Source organism: Lissotriton vulgaris, chromosome 3_1, assembly GCF_964263255.1.
Source record: "Lissotriton vulgaris chromosome 3_1, aLisVul1.2, whole genome shotgun sequence".
In the NCBI taxonomy this organism is placed as follows: domain Eukaryota; kingdom Metazoa; phylum Chordata; class Amphibia; order Caudata; family Salamandridae; genus Lissotriton; species Lissotriton vulgaris.
Genome location: NC_141689.1, coordinates 1116666722 through 1116680162, shown reverse-complemented (window position 1 = coordinate 1116680162; position 13441 = coordinate 1116666722). Strand labels below are relative to the sequence as shown.

The 13441-nt window shown below is 45.3% G+C and overlaps 1 protein-coding gene across 7 annotated transcripts in view; it reads right to left on the bottom strand.

Annotated features, from left to right (window-relative positions):
* PPP3CA (protein phosphatase 3 catalytic subunit alpha) overlaps positions 1-13441 on the bottom strand; it is a 707038-nt gene that overhangs the window by 266868 nt on the left and 426729 nt on the right. For all 7 annotated transcript variants that reach the window (XM_086961590.1, XM_086961592.1, XM_086961587.1 and 4 more), the window contains exon 4: positions 12221-12332. In XM_086961590.1, the coding sequence (XP_086817716.1) occupies positions 12221-12332 (112 nt within the window). The remainder of the gene's footprint in view (positions 1-12220; positions 12333-13441) is intronic.

The following is a 13441-nucleotide window of genomic DNA, read 5'->3' as shown; positions in this document are numbered from 1 at the left end:
ATGAGTAGAGGAAGACCTAGATGGTGCCCAGAGCCCTGGTGATTTCCTCCAGTCTCTTCTTGATTCAATTTCACTACTTACATCGGGCCTATTTAACACCCAAAAGGCTCTGTTGGATGGGCCTTCGTAGGGACCCAGAGGGCAACCATTGTACGGAGGGGATCTCTCTTCCATGTAGTTTGGGAATTCCCAGTAATCCAAGGTTATTCGGAGTGGGTGGGGAGTTCTCTTAGGACTGTGCTGGGGAAGCCAGTTCATCTGCACCCTAAATTGATGCTCCTGGGTCTGCTGGATGAGGATGGTGGTCCCAGATATAAACACTTGGTCCTGGGAGTACCACATTTTAATGCAGTAGCTACCCAACATGATTAGAGACTGCAGCCCACCATAGTACCTCAAAATCCACCAAACTCATAATGAGATTTGTAGTGCTTGGTTGTTCCACTGTGAACCTTCGTTCCACAAGCTAGAAGCTGCTTGTCTGTGCAGTCCATTCTATCTTGTAAATTCCACTTTGGCAGAGATTAGAGCTGAATTAAATATATGCTCAGCTCGGTGCCTTTGAAATGTTCAAGTATTAACATGCTTCTTCAGAGCCTACTGAAGATAAACAGTCATTCTTGAATTGATTTACTTTGAACTAATTATATAAGAATCATTTTAGAACAAGAAACCTAATGGTTTTCCTAATGACTTTATCAAACGTATTGAATGCGACAGTCTTCTGTATTATCGTGAAGTATGCTCATAGATGATATACAAGCATAATTATGATCAGGCAATGTGCTTTGTCAGACTGGCGGACATATTAGTGATTACTCTGAATCCACCAAAGGCATTATTAGCTGTTAAATGACTCTCAATTGAACTACCTGCATATATAACTGCGCACATTGGCGCAAAAGTGGGTTGACAATACTGCCAAATCCAGATGGGCAAATTATGAATTCTGAGGGCTTCACCGTATGGACCAAAATTCCTCACAAATAAAGATTATGCAAGTTTTGCACCACCCACCAAATAATGTCAAGAATGTGGGGAGTTTCCTCTTTAGTTCCAGCACTAAGAAAGGAATACTCATCAAATCTAGGAAACTACTACTCCAGCCCCAAACAAAACAAGCATTTACAATGCAATGGTCTCGGCATTATTAAAGGTAGAGCTATTGGCATTGCTCATGACTTTTTTTTTATTTTTTTAAAATCATAAATAAATGGCATTGTCATTTACATTGCCAATAGCTTAATCGTTAAATAAATGGCATTGTCATTTGCAATGCCAATAGCTTAATCGCTCGCAAATGCATGACCTATTGCATTTACAACTGACAAACGCGACTAGGCTGTTCCTAGAGGAAGAAAGAAGGGAAAAAGAGTGGTCACGGGAAGGGCAGGGGTAGTGCTCACTGGAGGGCTACCCTGGGTATCCAATTTGTTGGATGTAATGGCCTCACACACCCTTGCGAGTGTCATGCTTCATCATAGGCAATGCTCCTCGTTGGGCAGGCGGTGCAATGCCCAACGGGCTTACCTCAAAAGAGGGGCTCTTTGGCGGAGATCTTATATCCAACTGCCTATGGGTGAAGTGAGGGTAAGGGGCCAGAAGGGAAGGGATAGTGTAAGTGAGTTTAAAATGTGGCACAAGGTACCGGAGATCAATTTATTCTGGTGGTCCCCTGCCACAAGTAAAAACAGTGGGTAGCCTGTGATCGAAAGGAAATTAGGATTCCACGTCACGATCCAGGACTACATTGCATATAGTGAGGTCAACATGTTTCTCGCCTACGTACACTGGCTGCGATTCTTCAGGACCTAATTAGTAACTACTATCTCAAACAAACATGACCTAACAAAGTATCAGTTTATGTTTACAGTTGTACTACCTGTATGGTACTGCTCTTGCCTAGGGGAGACAAAAGAAATTGTTACCATAATTCAGTGACAACAAGTAACCCTTTTGTGACCGTGAGCACGCAGTGCTGATGTGAATAAGGTGACATACTAGTGGTGAATAGTGTCCAGTATGTATTATCTTATATCACATATTAAAAACATATATACACAGCATACATATACATAAAAACAGCAGCAGTTTCTTCAGAGCCCCCGGTTAGCATCCTGTGGCTTGGGTAACCTATTACTCACCTAATGGTCAAGGTGTCTTAAGTTGTTCAGTGGGATTAGATGGAATAGGGGTGTAGTAGCGCCTATCCCCTAGTTGTCTTAGACACTCTGTTTAATAGTCGGTGGTGTCCATTATCACTGTCGCCCCACCCTTGTCGGCCTGTTTGATGGTGATGGTCCCGTCGTTGGCCAGGGAGTTAAGCACCTGCATTTCTGATTTAGAGAGATTGTTATGTCTCTTGACAGGTCTCATTGCTCCAATATCCTTGAGCACAGCCTGCTCGTATGTAATTGATCACAAGTACGCCGCTTTAAAATTTTAACTTTATTACTGGCGGGGAGCGACCACAGACTTTCCTCCCACATACCTGGTCGTCAAGCGGCAACTGTCTGGGGCAAATAACACGCATTTCTGCGACGAGCATTGCTCACAGTAAGAGTTTTCTCTCTCAGTGAACGAACCACGCGCATGGTGTTCCTCGTCAAGGGATAGCTGATACATACACCACATGGCTTGATCTGATACTGCTGCCGTATTAACTATCTCACAGTGGCCATGTCACCTATTGTATTTACAACTTTTGGGATATACAACCTTAGCGCACCGTTACAAAGCGGTCCCTGGGCTCACGAGACAGATCGTACTCCAAATAATGTTTTCATGACATCTTTATTAACTAAACACCAGATACCTCTTCCCTGCTCACTACTCATCAGCAGGCACCTTTTCTAACTATACAAGCAAACCATTCGTCTGTAAACTAGCACTTTTGCTTGTTTCCCTCTATAGCCTTAAACCCCTATGGTTCCCCCTTGATGTCAGACCTACCGGGTACTGTTGACACCTATACACCTTGACCATTAGGTGAGTAATAGGTTACCCAAGCCACAGGATGCTAACCGGGGGCTCTGAAGAAACTGCTGCTGTTTTTATGTATATGTATGCTGTGTATATATGTTTCTAATATGTGATATAAGATAACACATACTGGACACTATTCACCACTAGTATGTCACCTTATTCACATCAGCACTGCGTGCTCACGGTCACAAAAGGGTTACTTTTTGTCACTGAATTATGGTAACGATTTCTTTTGTCTCCCCTAGGCAAGAGCAGTACCATACAGGTAGTAGAACTGTAAACATAAACTGATACTTTGTTAGATCATGTTTGTTTGAGATAGTAGTTACTAATTAGGTCATGAAGAATCGCAGCCAGTGTGCGTAGGCGAGAAACATGTTGACCTCACAATATGCAATGTAGTCCTGGATCGTTACGTGGAATCCTAATTTCCTTTCGATCACAGGCTACCCACTGTTTTTACTTGTGGCAGGGACCACCAGAATAAATTGATCTCCGGTACCTTGTGCCACATTTTAAACTCACTTACACTATCCCTTCCCTTCTGGCCCCTTACCCTCACTTCACCCATAGGCAGTTGGATAAAAGATCTCCGCCAAAGAGCCCCTCTTTTGAGGTGAGCCCGTTGGGCATTGCACCGCCTGCCCAACGAGGAGCATTGCCTATGATGAAGCATGACACTCAAAGGGTGTGTGAGGCCCTTACATCCAACAAATTGGATACCCAGGGTAGCCCTCCAGTGAGCACTACCCCTGCCCTTCCCGAGACCACTCTCTTTCCCTTCTTTCTTCCTCTAAGAACAGCCTAGTCGCGTTTGTCAGTTGCTATTTTTGGGGCTCTGACTGTGGCTGGACCTCCCATTCTCAATTTTCCGTGAATGGCAATCTGAGCCCTTGGATCATAACCTGATCCACTACCTCCCCTTCTTTTTGACATATACTATTGCATTTACCCCCACACAGAGCCACAGTCACACCCAGAGCCACACACACAGGAGAGCAGGCACAGCCAGAGGCAGGGAAGCAAGCACAGCCAGTGGGAAGGGAAGCAAGCACAGCCAGGGGACAGGGAAGCAAGCACAGCCATGGAAGCAAGCTCAGCCATGGAAGCAAGCACAGCCATGGAAGCAAGCACAGCCATGGAAGCAAGCACAGCCATGGAAGCAAGCACAGCCATGGAAGCAAGCACAGCCATGGAAGCAAGCACAGCCATGGAAGCAAGCACAGCCAGGGGGCAGGGAAGCAAGCACAGCCAGGGGGCAGGGAAGCAAGCACAGCCAGGGGGCAGGGAAGCAAGCACAGCCAGGGGGCAGGGAAGCAAGCACAGCCAGGGGGCAGGGAAGCAAGCACAGCCAGGGGGCAGGGAAGCAAGCACAGCCAGGGGGCAGGGAAGCAAGCACAGCCAGGGGGCAAGGGAGCAAGCACAGCCAGGGGGCAAGGGAGCAAGCACAGCCAGGGGGCAAGGGAGCAAGCACAGCCAGGGGGCAGGGGAGCAAACACAGGCAGGGGAGCAAGCACAGCCAGGGGGCAGGGGAGCAAACACAGGCAGGGGAGCAAGCACAGCCAGGGGGCAGGGGAGCAAGCACAGCCAGGGGGCAGGGGAGCAAGCACAGCCAGGGGGCAGGGGAGCAAGCACAGGCAGGGGAGCAAGCACAGCCAGGGGAGCAAGCACAGCCAGGGGGCAGGGGAGCAAGCACAGCCAGGGGGCAGGGGAGCAAGCACAGCCAGGGGGCAGGGGAGCAAGCACAGCCAGGGGGCAGGGGAGCAAGCACAGCCAGGGGGCAGGGGAGCAAGCACAGCCAGGGGGCAGGGGAGCAAGCACAGCCAGGGGACACGGGAGCAAGCACAGCCAGGGGGCAGGGGAGCAAGCACAGCCAGGGGGCAGGAGAGCAAGCACAGCCAGGGGGCAGGAGAGCAAGCACAGCCAGGGGGCAGGGGAGCAAGCACAGCCAGGGGGCAGGGGAGCAAGCACAGCCAGGGGACACGGGAGCAAGCACAGCCAGGGGGCAGGGGAGCAAGCACAGCCAGGGGGCAGGGGAGCAAGCACAGCCAGGGGGCAGGGGAGCAAGCACAGACAGGGGGAAAGCCTCCCAGATATTGAGGCATACTACTGAGCATGCTAGAACGATAGCAACAGACTTACTTTTCCATGCACCTAATACACGACAGGAAGATGCATGCACAAGACAAACTTGATCACAATACGCAGGAGAATAGAGTGCACACTGCACGCATGCAAGATTAGGATGTACAGCCACAACCCTTTCTACTGCCTGCCTTGTTCTCACCCCACCCTCCCCCCCACACACACCCCGTCCTCCATTTTACCCACCCATCCCGCGCATTAGGAACACTGCTGCCAAGCCTGGTGGTTCAGGGACCACCCACCCAAAACATGCATTGGGTGAACACGATATCCACCATGAGTGAAAGTAATTGGCCTACGTGTCAGCCGCCTCATGACGTGAAGCCTCCGCCATGCTGGATGTGCTCACTGACAAGGTTGCATTCCTTGGTTACTTGTCTACTCCAACCTAGGGATGCACGTCACAAGCAACCCTAGGGAAGGTGTAAGGGAAGGGGTGGCAACTCTCCTCGTGAATAAGGTGAGACACCGCCATCAACACCGGCATGAAAGGTGTACAATCATGATAAGGCAGCTGAGTTGAGCACTGGATGCGGAAAAATGCATGTAACGTGCAGGAAGGACACAGCTTCAAAATCTTGTAAAAGTGACTCGCTCTTTCAACCTTCAGAGGACAATAAAAGAGTTCTTGTGTAATAAATAATGGTGCTTCTTATTTTTTTACAGCGCTGTGAAGCGGTGGGAAATACGCGCTAACAAGCAGTGTATGCATTTGTTGTTGTTATATATAGCGCAAACTTGGCCCAAAGGCTTTTTACCAGCACCAAATTACGTTACTCAAATTCAGATTTTACTGATATAATTTTAGGCAACGGGAGATTAAACATTTGGCCAAGGAATCACAGGATGGTTGAGTCGACGCCAGGACAGGACACTGGTTCCCTTATTGACTGCAACTCAGGCCGGTGGGCCTTGGTTTATTAATTTCACAATGGAACACTTGCCCTAAACTCAGGGCGCCCCTATATCTGAACAGAATGGTCACTTCCAAGACCCAGGGTACTGGATCCCTCGTTCTCATTCTCCGTCTGGCTGTCATTAATACTCGCCGGACTGCCCCGAGCGGCTGCTTCCAATGACCAGCCCGGGCCAGACTGTCAACACCGCCGCTGTCCCCGAGAAAGAGCAGCTCTGGGGTGGGTGGGGTGTGTTCGCCGGGCTCAAGTGACGGCTGTCTGAGGACAAGTCTCCCACACTTACTCTCACGGAGATGCTGCTGGAGCCCAGGGGTGAGAAGGGGCGCGGACAAAGTTCCCGGGATGCCAACGGCTTCCGAAGTTCAGGATTGTGAAAAAATCATTTCTCGCGAGGGAAGGGGGGAGGCGGGAATAATGGGAGGTGCAGGGGCAAGAGAAGAGACGCAGGGCGAAGGAGACGAGGGGAAGAAAAGAACAGGAAGAGGAAGAGAGCGAACACCCGGAAAAAGAAACGTAATGAGAGGTGCAGGGGCAAGAGAAGAGACACAGGGCGAAGGAGACGAGGGGAAGAAAAGAACAGGAAGAGAGCAAACGACAGGAAAGAGAAACTGAGGAAAAGGGAAGAAGTAGGCAGAAAAGGAGTGTCCATGTCCAGGGTGATATACTAGAGAAAAAGGCAAGAAAAAGACGAGCGCAGCTAGGGAAGAAAACTTACCGACTCGGGGGACGCCATGCACACCACCATCTTTCTCCGAGGCGAGGCAGAAATGCCTCAGAGAAAGTGTCTTTTTCCGATTCGGGGCGTGGTTTACTTTCTCTCCTCTTCCCATTGGCTGGAAGGTAAAATTCCAGCCAATGGGAAGAGGAGAGAAAGTAAATAAAAAGAAGGTTAAAAAAACACCCTCTAATCCGAAAAAGACGAGGCTTGGATCGAGTGACGCCCCTCTCCTTCAATGACTGACTTCCGTTTAGGAAGCCAGCCAATGGAGAAGAGGGGCGGGTTCAAGCTCCCTTACTAAAAATCATTAAATCTTCGGAGCTCCGCCCTCACTGCTTACAGCAGTGCGACGAGTCCTCGACCTAAAAAGTAGGCATACAAGCTGAACACTAAATTCTCCTAGCACCACACTAGTCCCCACCAAGAAACATTGCATGTGCCAAGGCTTAGGCAGTGCATCCTCTCTAATCTCATGAAAAAAGATGTCCTTGATCGACCTAGGAACCAGTATTTGTGAAGCCTACAACAAAATGGAAACTAGGTATGTATTTTTAGGTGTCAATCTCATTATGAGGGGCTGTAAAATACAGCCACATTCTGCTCACCCCTCCCCCCCACTTTCTATTAAGCGACGCGTTTCTCCACATTTCAGCAATGGAACTATTTAAGGGGAAGTTTAGGATGTCGGATCCTTCCTAGCTCTAGTTTCCGACATCAAATGAGGGTTAGATGAGAAATGTCTACTGCAAAATGGATGTTAAGTATCTACCACTCTGTCAAGGTAGTAGCCAATAGCAGTCTTTCTAGTTAAAGCAAAATATTAGAACAAATAGCTTTCCTTACTGAAGATGAAATTCTCAAGCAACTGAACAGCACAATGCTGTTTTTGTTTTATAAAACGTGGACACCATAAACTGAGGATCTAGTTGGCTCAACGTCTGAAACTTGAGACCAGAAATTGATAAATTCTCACCACCTCAGCACAAGTGAAAAGAGCACTCACTGCTCCCTTACTACTCACACTGGGGAGTGACCAAGTGTATTTTGAGGCAAAAAGGAAAAGCAACTTAATTTCATGGAATAATCTCTCATACAAGTTGGATAAAACACTCTTTAGAAAATACAGCACAACTCAAGACCGGAGGATCAGTGATCTGACAAGACAATGTAAAAGCTACTAAAGAATATTTTTGCAAACACATCTGGACTCAAACAATTAGCACATTAAAAAGACAAATGTGAGGCGGAGATCCTCATGTGGCAGAAATCTCCATGAAGAATTCCTTGACAAATAATCTGCTGCAAAGGCCACTTAGAATGACATTTTTTGCTGTTTAACTTGAGAAATCAACTTGACTGGAGAGTTCAATTCATCTGTATGAGCCGACAGGGTATTTACAATAATAAACATGACATGTAGCCAATGATGGCTATATGGAATTGATGAGAGAACAAGTAAACAGGCATTATTCTCAACTGATCAATTACAAAAAAATGTAGGTACTTTCTCATATGTTCACCTCTTGTGTATTTATTCACGAGCATCTCCAGATTTGACTGGGTCTGGTTACATGAGCCAATCTTTGAAATCCTACTGTACAGCATCAGCTTGTGTATAAGGACGCCTGACTAAGCCCCACACTGATATTTTCACTGGTCTTTTGTTCTTGATGAATTTAATTTATGGTGGATATACGGTCTTCTATGATCCTAGTTTTTACCTATCTGCGTTTAGATTACTATAAGGAAGAGGTGTGGCGCAGCGGCCAGGGCGGCTGACTCCGGAACATGGGTTTTCACAGTTCAATCGCTGGCGCCGGCGGCAGGTTAGCCCGGCACCATGGGAATCTGGGCAATTGCTCACTTAATCTTTCCAACGGCCCCCAGCGCCTTGACACCCTTAGGGGTAATTGTTCGTGCTTTACAAATACAGGTTATTATAACATTTAACCCATTTCAACAACAACGGAGAGAAAATGGCCCACAATTTCCACTTGGGAATGCTTGCAATATGTGCTTGGATGACGGAAATTGCCTTAAATTAAACTCCAATAAAACGGAGGTGATGATTTTCGGTAATCTCTCTCCGGCCTGATCCCCCACATGGTGGCCAGCAGATCTTGGATCTCCTTCTTCCCCAATTGCCAAAGTAAGAAATCTGGGGGTCATCTTCGGCAGTAAACTGTCAATCATGCATCATTCAAATGCGGTGGTTTCGTCTTCATTTTTTACTATAAGAATTATCAAGAAACTTCTCCCATATCTTCCCATCGATGCAGCCAAGACGTTAGTCAGCACACTGGTTATGTCTCTTATCGATTATTGCAACGGGCTCTTTATCAATGCTCAAGAAAGAGTCGTGAATAAGTTACAGATGGTGCAGAACACGGCCGCCAGATTGATCACAGGGACTCCCAAATTCAAACCGATTTCTAACACCATCAGACAGCTTCACTGTTATCGGTAAGAAACAGAACAAAATTTAAAGCTTTATGTATTGCCTTTAAGGCAATTCATGCATCTGGACCTGCATTTTTAAAACAATCGTTATGTCCCTATATTCCGGCACGATCTCTTCGCTCCTCTACAGCAAGCCTCTTGAAGGTCCCAAGAACAAAAAAGTCTCATGGGGTGACTGGTCATTCATAGTCACGACCATCAAACTCTATAACAGCCTTCCATCCCAAATTAAGACCTGCACATCTTTATTAACATTTCGGAAGCAAATAAAAACATGGATCTTCAATCAATAATTATGCTTTGCTGTTAGCGGATCCACAGCGCCGAGACACCCACAGGTAGTTGTGCGCTCAATAAATTTCTTAAATAAATAAATAAAATTTCGTCCTCGCGTCGGCCATTGACCGACGCAAGCACTACCTTCTGGGTGCTGCGCACGACCAATGGCCGACGCAGCCCTGCCCACTGCGTAGAACGCCTGCGGCAGAATGTGCGCGGCAGTGACCATGTTAAAATGTATAGATATAAACAAAACGTTATTCACCACTCATACAAGTTTCGTTCTGGTTTCTCTCCCCTCTTTTGCTTTTCACGTTGTGTAATTTGATAAATGTAGAATAAGACATTGTCATGACGTTTTCGAAAGTGATATATATATATATATATATATATATATATATATATATTCTAGTTGCATATCGGGGTGTTTTGGGTAATTGATTCTACTATACCCCAGCCCTGTGGGCATTTTGGGTAAACTCTTTTAGGTTTTATGTGACTGATCAGTATCAAGGTGCAAGTTTCTCTCAACCAAGGTGACGAACTCAGCATTGGTAGGTAAAGGGTGGAAATTAAAGTGGTGGCATGCATTTGATCTCCCTAGCGCGCACACCACTGAGGTGCTTTGAGATTACGTGTGCTTCCCTTCCTGATAGGATAATACGTATAAGATACAGGTGTACGTAGTGATGTATGGAAGTCACAGTGAAGCCCTGACTTTACACTTAAAATGAGTCCGCAGAGCATGTCATGTCATTGATATAAACACGATCAACTTAATAATGGGCACAAGAGTAGAGTATCAATGCAAACAATCACCACATTTCTGTTACCCTTATATAGGAGCTAGATACCCAATTGATTTGCTCACATCTTTAAGAACTTAGCATATGAACATGAATTGTGAGATGGAGATGACAAGAGAAGAGTGGTGACTTCTTACAATTGTTTTTGTGATTTTATACACGTTTAGAGTCCTGATACCTGCTATGAAGGGACTTATGAAGGTGCAGTATGACTAATAGTCTCGAATTGGTGAGGCTAGCCACAAAGATATTATGTATTTACACGTGTTTGCAGTGTTGGTGAGGGACACTGGTGGTTTGAAAACATTGGTAACTAGTATGATGACTTGTGTTTTCTATATCCTTTCAGCATCAAGTGGACCGGACTAGAAGCTGGTATCACAGACAATCCCCATACCAGTAAAAGTATGGTATCCATTTATTTTTTTCGCACAAGTAGAGCAGAGTGACAGAGAATGGTCCTGAAGAATGTGAAGAACCTTTTGGTCTATAGAGGCAGAAACATGTTGACCGGATTCCAATAGGGAAATATCCATAACCTTATTTGCACTTAGCTTATTTTAACCTTTCCACTGGGGGTATTAATAAAGATTAATCTCACCACCAGGAGACAGTTTTAAACTCACACTTATTTACGTTTTGTTTTGCACTCTGCCCCTCACTCATAGCCCTAGACTGGATGACACAAAACACCTCGAGCCCCTCTCCTACGGGGGTATTGTAGCCCGCACTGGGTAGCTTGCGGTCCCAGTGTGAAGAGGGGACCCAATGATGAAGCATGTCACTCTAGGGTGAGTGAGGGTTCTCGTCTTAACACATGAGTGGTTCTTCCCTTATCTCCACTTTTGGTTGCGTTTTTCGCAATATACCATGCGGTTACCTTTTGTGAGATCAGAAATTAAAGCATACCTCCAGTAATTGCGGACCTTGCCACTACATAAAGGTCGGGCCATATTTGAATGGATTAAGATGGTTCTAAATGAAAATGAGCATGGACTGGCTAAAGCGAAGACAATGAGGGGGCACTTCTTACTGTGTTTGACCAACACTACATTGTAGAGTCAAGTCAACAGCACGAAATGTGCAAAACAATACCCCAAAACAAGATCGAATTATTAAGTCTGCCTACTGTTTAAGCAGTTCATGCTTTTGCCAACACCAAATACAGTTTTTTCACAGGTCGCATCTAAACTTGAAGCCCAAAAACACATTGACGTTTAGTGAGAGGAAAGATATTAAAACAGTTTAATACTGTGGAGGAAAGTAAATCATCTATTCCCATTTGTGCTACTATTCATAGCCAGGACGACAATCTAAATGAAAGCACTGTGTTCTTCTAGCGGTAATGGTCCAACCCCTCTATGGTTATTGAGGACAAGTGGAAATCAATCTGCTGACTGAAGAGTTATTCGCAAATGAATACCTCATCCAGTAGTGCATGTTTTCTCCATCTGTAGCGATAACCTCAAAACACCAACACGATCCTTAAACGTCAAGGTATTCAGTTTCCTTCATTCTCAGCTGCCCAAACGGTTTCGAAACCCAAGCATGCAAATTACCCTCAAGAAATGTTAGGTTGCCAAGTCTAGAGCACTTGGCAAATCCTAAAACTTTCTTATATTCATGTTCTTCAGGCCCTCACTCTTCCCATTTCTAACAGACTCGCATCCAAGATAGAGAATTCAACAACAACAAATGAAAGAGATCAACATATGGCATTCCCTAAAGCCCTACTTTCAAATACCACTCACGAAAGCAGGCATAGGACCCCGTTGCTCGAGCATAAACCATAATCCCTTTACATACATATGCATGAGAATTAAATGCGTCACAGTTTGCTTTAAAAGTTTTGAAACAATCGCATATACCCAGAAAAGCTATACAAATAAATGCAAAATGAAAATACTTACATTCTTGCTTGAATGTGAAATACTCCGTTAAATGTCTACATTCATGATTCCCACGAAGTAAAAACAATGTTTTTGGATAAAGGATTTTCAAGGCCCACAAATACAGCACACACTGCAAAATAAAAGTACAATTGGAGATGGATACCTTGTGCGGTCAGCTTTTGCAAACAATATTGCAAAGAGAAGTAAAAATCCAGGATTATCGTGTTGGAATAATACATTTTGAGCGATTCTAAAACAAGGTGAAAAGAGCCTTAATACGTTTCAAAGCTGTTCAAAAGGTATTCTCCTTAAAGCATTTTTGTACATTATCGTGGGATGATCGACACATACAGTTACTTTGGTTAGTCAACTGAGAATCTCTGCACATGTTAATTTTGTTCAACTAAATAAACACCCTTTTTACAACAGTAGATTTTAAGAAAATACAGAAATGATGTGCATTTTTGGAGTATACAATAACATGACAATAATGCCTTGGGGCCAGATGTACGACTTTTTTGCATGCGCAAACGGGTTTGCAAACCCGTTTTCGCATGCAAAAACCAAAAAGGGATCTACCATTCCAAAATAGCGAGTTGTAATTTATTTGTGACTCGCTATTTTGAAATTGCGAGTCGCTATTAGTCAGGGGCGTTCCCTTCCTAATAGCGAGCGCAACCCCATGTACAAACAAACGTTTTGAAACCGCAATTGCGGTCACAAAACACTAGCAAATTACCACCCTCAGTAAGAGGGTGGAAATGGGGTCGCAAAAGAGAAGGGGTCCCCTTCCCTTTGCAAAAGCAGAGGAAAATATATTTTTTTCCCAGGGACCACTGCCTGCCCTTAAAAAATGAAACAAAAACGTTCCTTTAAATTGTTTGAATTTTTTTAAATGCATCCAGTTTTCCTTTAAGGAGAACAGGCTGCATTTAAAAAAAAAAGCTGCTTCATTAAAAAGCAGTCCCAGCCATGCTGGTCTGCTGAGCCCAGCAGGCCACCATCCCTAGGAGGGCTGGCATTCCCAATGGGATCGCAATGTGTGACCCCACTGGGAATTGCAAAACAGTGTAACAACACTGTTGTACATTTCATTTCATGCAACTCGCAATGATTCGCAAATTGCGAGGAGCTAAATGAAAGGGTCATACATCTGGCACTAAATGATTTGGACTATCAAAGGCATGCAGTTTAACTAGGCCATAACTAATTAGTACACTGTCCATGTCGACAGAAAAT